General features: G+C 41.5%; 1 protein-coding gene across 7 annotated transcripts in view; it reads right to left on the bottom strand.

Moving 5' to 3' along the window:
- Positions 1 to 13,707, bottom strand: part of TMTC1 (transmembrane O-mannosyltransferase targeting cadherins 1) — a 136,274-nt gene that overhangs the window by 51,235 nt on the left and 71,332 nt on the right. For all 7 annotated transcript variants that reach the window (XM_085569002.1, XM_031507960.3, XM_085569003.1 and 4 more), the window contains one exon: positions 8,950 to 9,071. In XM_085569002.1, the coding sequence (XP_085425128.1) occupies positions 8,950 to 9,071 (122 nt within the window). The remainder of the gene's footprint in view (positions 1 to 8,949; positions 9,072 to 13,707) is intronic.

Genomic DNA, 13,707 nt, shown 5'->3' with positions numbered 1-13,707 from the left:
TGAATCACAGCAAGCGCCGAGGGCCAGGCAGCCCGGCAGGGAAGCCCTCTGTGCTACTGCCATGTGATTCTGGCAGACTGCACACAGGGAGCTGGGTAATGACACATTTTTGTCTATCATTTCTGTGGTTTGTTAATATTGTACCACCTGTAAGGAAGCAAAGTGATAGGAGGCACAAGCAGATGGGAATGTGGTGGCATATAGATCTTATTTCCCACGGTGCTCTATATGCATTGCCCTATTAAAGCTAGAGCCAAAACAGCATATATTTAATATTTGCAAACATATATTGGGTAATTAGATTGCAAATTCAACCTTTACTTTGGCCATTACGGTGGGGCTGTTACTGATGATGCTTGCACACAGCTCTGCTCTCTGTGGATCAGGTTTCTCCCTTTTTAGCAAAAGTCAAGAATGGTTTCACTGCATTTGTCTCTTGTGGTGATGGCATTTAATCAAAGCCACATGCCCTGGATTATCAGGATGCTCTGCTGTAGGAATCTGCCCGCATAGAAACCATTTTACCTCCTTCAGAAATTGCTTGGAGACCTACTGCTGTGGAAAACTCCTGAAGAGCAAGGCACGTTCTAGTCATGCTTTCTACTGCATTTTCCAAGTTGTGGCTTTGCATAGTGCATGGTCAGAGCAGGCTGAAAACCAAAGTTCTGAGAGAACCAGCCTGGACATCAGCAGCTGCAGTTCCAGCCTCTTCTAACTCACCCAGGTAGGGCTGTAAAAGGAGTTTTAAAAAGGTGGGGAAAACTATGCAGAAAAGATGCTTTCCTCACACTTTTTAATGGTAATTTTGTGGATGTCAAATATTGTGAACTAGTTGTTTGGGTTTTTTTTAAAAACTGATTTAATCTCAACTACACTAATGTAAACTTGGAGTAAATCCACTGATTTCATCAAAGCAGTTACTCCAGATTTCATAGCTCAGCCTAGATAAGAATCCAGATGCATCCATGCATACATATCAGTTTGGGAAAGAGTTGCCTACAAGAGCCTGTGGAAGCATGGAAGAACCACTCAGGGGCTGCTATTGCAACAAAAGGGATTATATCAAAACTATACTGAGACCAGAAAATACACTTGGCTTCCACATTTCACCCAGGAGGCTCTTTCTGGGCTGCCAAACTCCTTCTTGATTTCCAGCACTTATTTAAGATGACTCCCTTACCCTCCATAAAAATCAACCCTCTCTTCCAAGCTGCTCTGAGGCAAGTTTAACCCTTGTGTTCATGACTAAATGTATGATGCTCTGCTGCTGCCCTTCAGAGAGCAGCAAGCACAGCCCTTCAGAAAGACTGCTGCCAGGTCCAAATGCTGAACACAAACATTTGGATTCTCCCACTTTTATAACTCCCCACAAGCTTCTCAGGCTCAGCACCACACGTGTATTACCTGGCACAACAAACTTTACATGCTCCTGGCCCTAGCTACTCCAGCTCTGCAGCCTGAGCAGGGGAAAGGCACTGAGAGGAAGAGGCCAAGGCAGCTGAAATGCAGCTTGCAGGCAGGGCTGTTGCTGCAGGGGAAAAGACAGTTCATCCCTGCTAAACTCATGGGCTCTGCTCACACTTCCCTAATGGAGAGTAATTGATTGCAAAAAAGCACGCTTGGCACGCCCTGGGGGCTGCTCCTGCCTCCCTACAGCTGCCACGTGTGGAAAGCAGCACTGGCAAAAAGAAGCAGAGCCACGGTGGTTCCTTCTGCCCCAAAAAGCACTCTCAGGCACACAGCTCCAGCAATGAGCTATGCTGGCAGAGTAGCAAAGATGCTGGTTTATGAAAAATATCAAGTTTTTCAAGGTTGGAGCCGTTTGGACTAGAATGCAATCTGGCCTTTGAAAAAGAATGTTTCCATCTGGAAATAGAGTGCACTTGTATGTGCATGCTAGGTTGTGCTTGGCTCATAAAATCATAGAAACATTAAGGTTGGAAAAGACCTTCAAGTCCAACCTTATATATTAAAAAAAAAAAAAAAAAAAAAAAGGCAAGAAATTTTCTGGGTCACCCAAAAGATCCAGAAAGTAAAGGGGCAGTTCTGAGCTGCTCTATCCAACCTTTTTGTTGTCCATCTCCTCTGACTGTAAACTTCATCTTGGGTTGGAGAAGTCCATTGTTTTTAGTATTTTTGTCTAAAGTTTCACTACAGTCAGCACACCTTGGCAAAAAGTTTTGGGTGTATTACAACAAGGTATTTTTCACAGGGTGATGTGAGTATCAAAGTACCAAAACTTGCTCAACCAGATGGTACTGGAAAGGAAAAATCTGTTTAACAGTCATGTTTTGAACTAAGTGTCCAAAGACAAGGAGGATGCGGGGTGTGTCTCTGTGCCACAGAATAAGCCAGCAGCATTCACGGGTACTGAGTTTTGGGAACAATGGGAAAAGCATTCTTTAAACTGCCTGTCTCTCAGTAAGGCTGACATGGAATTGATATACATTTTCTTGGTCACTAGAGGTTTTGAAAGACTTCAGGAAAACCAAGATATAACATTAAACAAACAAACAAAAAAATCCCACTGGAAAAAAAAAAAATCTCTATAGCTCAGAAGTATCAGTGTGGCAAGCAAGAACCAGCAACATACTTAACTTATACTGAGTCTGCTGAATAAAACACCAAATTTTCACTGGAATTAAGCAGGGTTTTCCTGGAATAAAGTCTGCAGATCATAATACAAAGACACAGCAAACTATAAACACTGGAAGAATATATCTAACTTGGGAAGGTACCTTATGAGTTAGTGCTAAGACTTTGTCACTGGCTCTAAATTAAAAACTATGTAAGCCTGTGTTAAAGATACTTAGACATGATCAGCTATGTAATCAAAATGATTTACCTCCACATGTGATCCTCTAGGCAGAATGTGATGTAGTTAGAGAAAATGCAGGAACTTTTCCTTATTAGAAAGAAAATATGGACTAGAAATTAATGATTTCACTAACCCTTGAATAGCTATTCAACATTTGGACACAGTTCCCCTTCCTTCCAAAAAGTCACATGATAAACAAACCCCCTTCATTAGAGTGTTTGAGTCCAAGATTTCACATCCAACAGATTTCTACCTGAAATATTTACAGGTAATACAGAAACCTTCTAGGTTTCTAATTACTATATGAATTTTGGAAAGGAAACATTTTAGAAATGAAAAATCTGATATAATTCCATGAGGATTCCACAGAAATTTCCCTAAATCTTATATACTTCAGTGGAGATTGGTCTGTATGCTACAGTTTTAATTTAAATACTGTCATAACTTCTGGAATACCATAATAGGAAATAATTTCCATCATAACTCTCCAAAACCTCCATGTAGGAATATTATCTATTAAATTTCATAAGGCATCATCTCAAAGCCAATGGATTACCCTGTAAATAAGAATTCTACTTTTAATCAACATGGCCAAGTAGATTATTTTCACAAGATGACACTAACTTATTATTTTTAAAACCAATGTCTTTACCTATCTCTATTATTTTCAAGAGCAGAATAAATGCATTTGAAGGTTTTCTTTTACATTAATCTATCACTACAAAACCAGAAATCTTTCCACTATAGCCATTAATTCCCATAACTCCACAAACACATAGCTTTTTCCTGTACATGCCCAAAACACAACATGTTTCTCAAAAACATGTTTTAAATTTAGTTAAAATAACGCAATACAGCAGCCTAGACCAAACATGCCATGAGCTCATCTTTTTCAGCTTTGCAGAATCATTTCAGTTTTTATTCCTACATCTTTACTACCTTTTGCCAAAATATATAGCACTGGCATCTCAGCATTTCTTGCCTGCATTAACAGAGGTTGGCTGCTTCTATTTCTCCTTGAAGTATTTGATAGGAACAAGACAAGCCTCCAAAGGTAGGAGCTGAAGTTCAGACGTGCATCTACAAGGTGGCTGCTCCCAGCATTTAGCCTTCCTCCAAGGAGTTATTTCTCATTTATTAATGAGAACTCTCTCTGCCCCCTTTTGAAGGGCAGAGTGGAATTATTATCCCTGTTTTACAGATGGGGAAGCTGCACTGGGGTCACTTGCCTCAGCTGAAGTCCCAAGCGCCTTGCCCCCAGCCACGAGCCGTTTTTACAGCGTGCTGCTCAGACTGACACCCTGCAGTGGGGACAGGCATCCCCCACAGAAAAGAGGGACTCAGCTGGGGCTGCACTCTGGCCTATTGCCATCACAAAATGGTCTCCCATTTGACTCCCAGTGCCCTCAGGTCTGCACCTGAATTACAGGGAATATAATCCAGTTCACTTCTTTTGAACTTTGGCTGCCCCACAGCTCCGGCAAGAACAGCAACAACAGAGCAGGCAATGAAATCATGTCTGCTTCAAGTAAATGGAACAGGTGTAATTTGGATTCCATATAGAAATCTCAAGTGACTTGTGGACTTAACTTGAAAACTGGCAAAATGCTTAATTGTGTCACTGAATTGAGATCAGGGAGAAGATAAACTGGCTCCATGGACCAAACGAGACTTTCACTGCTGGCTTCACTAGGTCAGTGTTTGACTCCCAGTAAAAAGAGAAGCTTCTTCTATAAATCAGAAGATCCTTTACAGGATCTGATCTAATACTGAAAGAATTTGGAAAGGCAAACAAAAATTCAGTGCCTGGTGAACTTGTAGATTCAAATGACAATAAGGAAAGGAGTGGCACAGGAAACTGAAACCCCATTGCAGAACTGGTCTTTAGGAAAATGAGGATAATGTGGAGTAGGTAACACGCTCCCAGGAGAGAAGTAGCAGTAAGTCCCATCCCCAGGTGGCTGCCTTGTAAGCATTGGGCACTTCTGCTCAGAAATTATCAGGTTCATAAAAGTTACAGATGATTCCACCACGTACCATGTTCCTTTTTTCCCCCCCTCTAATTGCATAAGTTAATAATGTTTGGGATTACACCGGCTGGAAAAAATGCATTAGCACAAAGGATTAAAAACATGCTCTGTGCAAAGGCAAAAATTCATATAGTCCTTGCTTTGCTATGGCATGAGGAGAACTTTTCCATGATGGCTTAATTTTTTGAAAAATACAAGTGTGCTTTTTCCTGGATGCCAGCTTTCTTGCAGATTTTAAGATAGATGGTGAAGCATATGCCATCCTGTATACAGCAGTGATCTCCTCTCCTAGTATTGTCAATTAGGGCTACAACACCAACTCCTGATATAGTGAGGAGCTGGCAAAAAAACCCAATAGCAACCTGTAATTGCCTGTGCTGGGGAAGAGTAACTGTGCACCCTGCAACATCCAGCACGAACGAGTGGCCATAAAAATGGGGCAGGAGCCATTGGATTGCCTATTGCTTTCAGCAAATTGGAAATAACCCACGGAGCAATGTTTTGGTTGATTTGTTGGTTCACATGAGGCTGTGAAAACAGCTGAAGTTGTCCAGCTACGACACAACAGCTCAGCCAGGAGCCACGGCTATCAGGGTAGCAGTGAAAAATGAGGAAAGCACAGAAATTGCTCTGGTGGGAGAGATCTGATCCCATGAGGTGAGGGCAAGCCCAGCTCTGTGGGAATGTCAGTAGAGCAGGTAGCTCCTGGATATCCCAAGAGTTTGCCTTCCTGCTCCTGTTTCTGCACACGAAAGGGCTACACAGAGAAGAGCTGCTGCTCCTGCATGACTACAAATTGCTCAGGACTCAGAACAACTGCCTGCACTCAGTTGTTCTGCATTTCCAAACAATTATACTGTCTGTGGGGTTCTGAGCAGTGTTTGCATTGACATTTTGGAGAGGGAAAAAAAGGTCATGTAAGTCTTTCACTGATTCAGCTTTCTAAGTGATGCCACTTTGGAAAACTGCCCTAGAGTGTTGTATCCTGTTCATCACTCCCTAGCTATTTCACATCCTCTGCCCTTCTGGAAACAAGTTTTCTCATCTTACACACAAGAAAAAACAAACAAACAAGCTAAATTAAAAGCTAAAAGATAATAAATTGTTTTCCAATGAAATTTTCAAGCTAAAGTAATGCTATTAGAAAATCCTAATTTAAACAAGTGCTTATAACTTTCAAATGAAAAATATGTACAAGAAATATTTTCTCCAAATATTTATGTTTTGCTGAACACAATTAAAGAAAACATTCAACCATTTTGACAAAGTTTGTATGCTTCTCCCCTGAGGCATGGCTGCAGACAGAAGAGGAATTGTTCCAAAAACCCATCAAACCCCAAAAAGCAAGGCCCAACCATATAATTAGATATTGAGCAAAAGGTTTATTTCTTTCTTCTTTCTATTTATAGTATCTTTTACATAAATCCTTGGGTCCTTACTTAACTTTTATTGAAAAGAAAATGCTTGACATTTTCCCCAGGTACCTACTGAGCACCACTGAATTAGGACTTCAGGCTGTTACACACATTCACCACTGTCTCATCTGTAAATATGCAAGCACCACATCCATAAATATCAATAAAAGGCTATTGCTTGAAACAGAGAGATAAAAGTGCCTTCCAGCATAAGCCCAAAAACATAGATCACCAAATTCTCTGAATCTCTTTGAGAACTTTTGTCTAAATAAAACTGCACGGCAACCTCTGACTTGCTGAGTTTTAGAGACCAAAGGGCAAAGGGTAGGAAAACCCCTTTTCAAGCTGTAACTTGAGGAACTGCTACAGGCTGTTCTAAATAAAGAACACAAGCATTTCCTAAAGCCATCCTTACTAAACTGTCATACTCCCGAGGGAAAAAAACAAAACAAAACAAAATCACATTGTTTTTGTGTTGCCATAGTCATGAATGTTAGCAGCAGTCCCCCTCACCACCCATGCAGTTTTGGACCTGGAGGATGCAAGAGATGCTCAGCTCTCTCCAAATATCTGTCAGGGAAGTCTCCAACTTTGCCATGCACTGCCAGGATTTGCCTTCCCTTTTCATGCCAGCTACCTGCCAGCCTGGGCTAAGAGCAAAAACCAAATGTTGCAAAGCAGGACAGGAGTGATGTGAGCCAAATATGAGATGCAGGGACTCTGACACAGACTTACTCTAGAGTAACCATTTAGTCCTTCTACTTCAGTCTCTCTAATTGAAATACAAAAAAAAAAAAAAAAAAAAAAAAAAAAAAAAAAAGCAACTATCAATCACCTTCTTTGTAGGTCATATATTTGTAAAGCCCTCAGGGAAACGAAAAGCATTATACAAACTGTATGCACACATGTTAACGCTGATTAATTTTCCCTGTGCAAACATACCCTTTTTTCTTCTTCACTGCCCCTCCTCTCATTATATCAGCAGTCTCATCTGGAGGAGGAGGAGGAACTGCTGACAGCTGAAGTATTTCTGCAGTTGTTCTTTTGAGATTCAGAAATGCAGCCACTCAACACAGCCCTGTGTTCAGCTGACTGTTTCCTTAATAGCCTTGCTCTTTCATGTGTTTCCTCATTTTCTGTTACATGAATTTAAAGCAATCTGATTTCCAAGTTAATTTGAAATGATGCAGGATCCATTAGTTGAGGGTATCATTTGCAAAATAACTGAGAGACAGCTTTCACTCACTCCACTTTCAGGTGTATCCTCAGCTAACAAAGGCAGGGCTAGTGATGTGAACAAAGTCAGCAGAATTTGACCTAAAAAGCATGTCTGTGTAGAGAGGCACAGGGATACAGCCCAACAGCATAAGGGCCTTATAACATATGCAATAGCTCCTCCACAGCCCGAGGTTTACACTGATGAGCAGCCTTTTTGTGACAATGCCTACACCAATAACAATCAGAATATATACAGCTTTTCAAGACTATCTGTAAGGATTTTTCTTAGGATGTTTGGATGCACAATTCCGGAGGAATAGAATTTAAATGTTTTGTGGAATAAAGCTTCTGTTTCAGTTGTCACAAAGTAACCCAGGGTGAAACTGAGGACTTCTGTTTTGTCATCAGCTCTGCAACAGAAGTTCCCAAGAGATGACTCCCCCTTACCAAGGGAAGAATTGGGATTTCTAACTTTCAGCATCCAAGACCCAGCATGCACTTATGCTCATGCATGGAACAAACTGTACTGGCGCAAGTTTCCCAGAGATGTTGTGGAATCTCCCTCTATGGACATATTCAAAAGCTGTTTGTACCTGGTCTCAGGCAACTGGCTCTGTTTGCCCAGGGGATTAGGACCAGACAACCCCCCAAGGGCCTTTCCAGCCTCAACCAGCCTGTGTTTCTGTCAAATGGGAATGGTCTGGTGCATCCTGGATGAATAGACTCTTGACTGCCACTGGTGTGGACACTGTGGAGATGTCACACACAGGTAACACCTCAAAGCTGTCCCTGCATAAATGCAATTGGAAGCACCCAGACAGCTGAACTGACAATTGTTAGAGGCTGGAAGCTGAGGGGAATTTCACAGCACTGGCTGGGGGATGGAGAAGTGGCTGGATTTTTCTCCTCCTGTTCAACAAGTGCAAATCTCCACTCTTAGATGTGTATGCAATCAATAGCTCACAGGCAGAAGCCCATGTGCATATCCCACAGCTGAATCCAGGGGCCTTTTGAGACAGCAAAAGTCTCCTTTTTATTTACTGACCACCTAATGGAGTGGGAAAGCTGAACAAGAACCCAATAAAACCATGACAGGCTAACTCTCCAGCTGCTGTCTTTATGATAAAATCATTGAGGAATTTGATAATGCTACCAAGAAAAAGATCTTAGAGGACAATCCTCAAGAAACAACACCTCATCTCTGTATTAAGCTGTGTCAAGCATATAAAAAAACCTGTGTTAAAAAGAAAAGTGAGGATTTTGAGTAGCTTTGCTCCTGCCAAGCAATCTGCTCTCAGCTGACTATAAAATCTCTCATGCTGTAATGCCAAAACTCCCAGGCAGAGAACACACTGACTCGCAGTATAATGTTTGAAGTACTTAAAAGGGAAGAAGCAATCATGCCTGCTTTCAGAAAATGAGATGGTGGTCTCATTAGCAAAAAAAAAAATTCAATTGCAATAGTTACCTCGGCATGTAAAGGACTCGCTCTGCAACCACAAATCCCACCCTGAAGAAGAGGTTGCTGGCTGGGATGAATGGGAAAACCAGGAACAACAAGCCAACCAAAACTTCTTTGTGTTCCAGTTTCTGCAATAATACAAAATTAAACAATATCAACTAAAAAAATCCAACTTGATTCACCTCTAACTTTTTTGAGGGTCATAAAAAAAGCAACTTAGATTAACATTTGGCATGTTTTTGCATTTGAAGGAAATTTTTCCAATACACTAATCTTTGATATTTATGCACTCCTGGTGCATCTAATATGCCCAGAAAGTGTACAAACACTACCCACTGTGTGTACTATTACCCTTGGTATCTTTTCCAAGGTCAGCTCTACCATATGCATGGCACAGCTATCACCTAAAATATAACCCATATTGGTAATATGTAAGTATAGAGTAGTGTGAATGTATACATTAGCATGTCTATGACAGTGTGACTGTATGTAAATACACAAATGCATATCACATACACACAGACTGCTGCATTCAATCCTAAATGTTTATAACAGAGAAAAAGCTGCTCAATCAGTCACATTTTGTGTAAAGAAAACTAGCCCCAAGCGACACATTAATGCAGTCATTTTATCTCTTTCAAGAAAAATATCTGCACTTGAAATGATACTTTAGCTCACAAGGTCTCCACACTCATACAGAGTCAGAAATCTGAGACATGCTGTATGCTAAAATTAATATTTTTCACTTGAGCTCAGTTAATGCCCTCCACTTTAATGTTAGCTGACTCTTTGAGGAGGAATGGAATTACCACATGCAATTCAAACCAACTGTGATTCGTGGGGCCAACACAGACGGTGGGGATGCCATGGCCACTCATCCTGCCATGGAGAGACCCAAGCCTCCTGAGCAAACTGAGTTTCAGGTTTAGTCCACCCCAAGAGGGTAAATAAGTTCTTGCTTCTCAAAGAATGACACCAGGACAGAAGTGTAGCTTTAGGCCAATTCAATCACCCAGGTAGACACCTGTGCTCTCCTGGCTCGGATACTGCTTCTCACTGTCTGCCGACATCCCGAGAAGCTTTGTCATGCTCAGAAACAGATGCAACCAGAATCACTTAATGGTTGCAGGCCTTTCTAATTGTTGTGGGCAATTTCTCAGTTTTGGAGAGCAAATTGACTTCTCTTTGCCAAAGGGAGCTACATTTAGAAACATTGAACAAGATTTTTGAGTAGAGAAATGGAGCCAAATCAATGATGAGAGGCCAAGCAGTACAAACTACCTCGCTTTTGCACAGACTGCAACAGCAGTTACCACTGGTCCAGACAGTGGCTGAAATTCTGGAGTCCTACTACTGAAATATATTCATCCTATTCTATGGGAAAGACAACAGGTCTTTTCTGTGGGTACCAAAAGCAAGGGTACAAGTCAGGAGGCTCTTATGTCACTTTAGAGGAACTGAACCACAGGATCACAAGAAAGTGCAAGGATTTCTCCTGGCTCAAAGAGGAATCATGAGGCAGAGAGAGGAGTAGAATTCATGTCTCCAAACTTCTTTATCAATATGTGTTTTAAATAGCACCACAGTTATCTATAGTACTCCTATTATCCACTTTTTCAGTATCTTGGATTCACAGTTACTAGTGCTTACATGGAGTCACAACAGCATCTAAAGTACATTATTCTCAGAGCTGAAGAAGACATCAGTCCATAAAGATGATGAGCAGAGGTGCCTGGTAATTACAACAGAAAACTGAATAGGAAAAGAAAAAAAAAGGATTAAAAATTTCTTCTCAAATCTGAATCAAAATTACCAGTTCTAGCTCAACTTCAACTTCCCTCCCCACCTAGATCAGGAAATATTCTCCATTTTTCTCCTGTCATTTGGCTCTCCCTTCCCACTTTGTCTGACCTGATTATGGTGCCCATCTTCTGTTACAACTCTACCCCAGGGGTTTGACCCTAAGGTCCAGGAGGCACAACAAGTTATGTTGGGCCTAAGGGAGTGCACTCCTAGCAAACACAATGTTCTCCATCCCCAAAATACACACTTGCTTTCAAACAAACCAGCTATCCAATATTTCTCCAGCTGTTGATCATTAAATCAACAATTGGGAAAACAACCTCTAGTTAAACATCTCTAGGAAGGACATGGTGTAATTCAAGGCTGCAGCATTGCAGATAAGCAAAGGAAACTGAATGCTAGAGAAAGACAAAACTGGTATATCAACTGGCAAAGAGGAAAATGTGGGAATTTGCTCAGCTGAAGGATCAAATGGTTCTGCATGCCCTTTTTCTCCCCAGAACAAGTCACAACTCCATGCTTGTGCCACTGAGGGTTGCCAGCTCAGTCCCTTGGGCAGGGCTCAGAGACTGGAACCCAGCACACGCAAACCAGCCTCACAGAGCAGCAGAACCCTCCATGGTGCTCCTTATTTCTGAAACAAAAAATAACCTGGCAGTGCCCTTTTTTAAGCATTCCATTGAGGCACAGGCTTTTGGGAAGAGCTGGTTCTCAAAGGCCAGGCTTCAGCTGGTTTTGTGCTATGTGTGGTCATGCCTGTGAGCCACTCGTGGGGCTGCAGGAACAGAGGGCAGCAGCATCTCCTATGCAACACAAGACATAGGAAATTCCCTCCATGTGTTTTTCTAAATAAAACAAATCCAACCTCTACATAAGATGTTACATTTTCCTGGCAAAGAAATAAAAGAAATATTAGGACCATTTATTTGGTTTAGCTACTTGGGCCATATGATCCCACTTGAGATAGCTGAGGTAAAAGTATCAGAATCAGCATCTGCCAGGTGTCCAGAGCAGTAGTAAAAGCTTTTAAAGAGTAATAGGCAATTTTGTTTGTCTTCTTTTCTCCTTAAAATAAAATAGCTAGGACTAGAAATTATAGATCACTGCATTCAGAGAGACAATTCCTTTCCTCTTAAAGACAGTGCTTTGGTTTGAAAATACAAAGCTTGTCTTTCTGTCACAGTAGTCTCTGGTGTGGGGAGGGAGTCAACAAACACGTTTAAATTAACTTTAGAATGATTTCTCTTGTCAAAGGCAAACCAATTTCAAATCAAAATAGCATTTTTATAGTAAATAGCTTGGTGGGAGGGAGGAGTTTTGATATTCACATCTAACTCATTAAAATTAGGCCTTCATTATACTATAACAAAAAAACCCACCAATAAAATAACAAACCAAACCAAAAACTGATTTAGAAAAAGAGCTTTCTAACTTGCTTTTCACAGACTTATCAAAGAACTAAAGAAAACTATTTCTCCCAAGGGCAATGCAAAAAAAGTGTCCCACTGCCTCAAACAATATCAAAGAATCACTCCAAGGTCAAACATGATCAATACAGGAATAAATCTCAAAAATTGCTTCCTTAGCAATTTGGGGCAAAAGGAAGAAACTATAGAATTTGCAACTGAAGAGGTCATTCCATTTTACATGTAAGACATATTCCTAAGCAGTAAGGAATGAGCAGTAAGCAATATCTGCTGCCTACTAAAACACAAGTTTTCTACAAAGCAGAGCCCTCTAAATGTGAGTGCAGGAGGTGCACAGGTCACTTCAACATAACTGCCGTAACTATGGGCTTGCATAAGCCCACCTCAAATTCCTTACTTTTCCCCTGGAGGAAGCATGGTCTGAGGTGCCAGGTCCATGAAGTCTGCACTGTGCTGACAGGACTGATGTTCACATCGCCTGGCACCTCCAAGGGCTGAGGCACTGGAAAGCAGAGCTGTGAGGACAGCACTTCTCCTGGCTGGACTAAGCTGCACCTCAGGGAAGACAGCAGCTGGGCAAACAAATCCAAGCAAATTCCATTCTGTTCTACCTCAGAATGTTTCTGAAGGTGTTTATACGTGCTTGCCTGTTTGATGGAAAGGCAATCAAATGGGTTTAATTCCTTCCTCTAACAGTATTTTTTGAGAAGAATGAGACAAGTGTCACCTCTCCACCCTTTAGATCCAACAGCTCCATGGAGTGAAGACCTCCTTCCTACCAAAGGCATCAATCCCTGTGACAGGGAGCTCTGGATGGCCCATTGCAGGCAGTGAGGTGTTCTGCTTGGAACACCTGACTGCATGTGCAGAAAAGCTGCATCCAGGAAAGTTGGTAGTGCATGGCTGTACAAAAGCAATGATTGCTATTACACATCTTCAAATGCTTCCAGGCCTAGAAGGTAAGTGCATTATCCATCAAAATAGACAGAGAGACTCAGAGAAGCTGCATGACTCTCTGCAGACCACAGAGGATGAAATTTCTTCAGTTTATTCCTAGCATCCATTTGTACAAATCCTTGATTACACCCTTCAGTTTATTCCTAACATCCATATATACGCAACCCTGTTTCATCTATTCCTGCTATACCACTCTCCCATGAAGCCACAAGTGGCTCAGCAATGTGACTCCTCACCAGCCTCCATCAAACCACGGGCAGCAACTCACCTGGCAAGAGGTCAATCTGCAAACATCCATTCTTGCACTTTCCATATACACAGCATTAGAGATAAAAGGGGTGGTGTAGAAGCATGTCAATTCCACTCTCATTTATGCATAAGGTGATAAAAAGAAAGCATTAAACTAATCAGGAATTAACCCTAGGGATTGATTCCTTCAAAGGGGAAAAAAAAATCTCTCTGGTTCTAAAGCTTACAGGAGCTCTGGGTGTTTCCAAGTCCCACCTGGTGCACACACAGATGGGCCATGGCAGAGCTGTACCATGCTCCATGCACCATCAGCATGCTCTCCTTCAGG

Source organism: Lonchura striata, chromosome 1A (genome assembly GCF_050655825.1).
Source record: "Lonchura striata isolate lonStrDom1 chromosome 1A, ASM5065582v1, whole genome shotgun sequence".
Classification (NCBI taxonomy): domain Eukaryota; kingdom Metazoa; phylum Chordata; class Aves; order Passeriformes; family Estrildidae; genus Lonchura; species Lonchura striata.
This window is presented reverse-complemented; position numbering and strand designations above follow the sequence as displayed.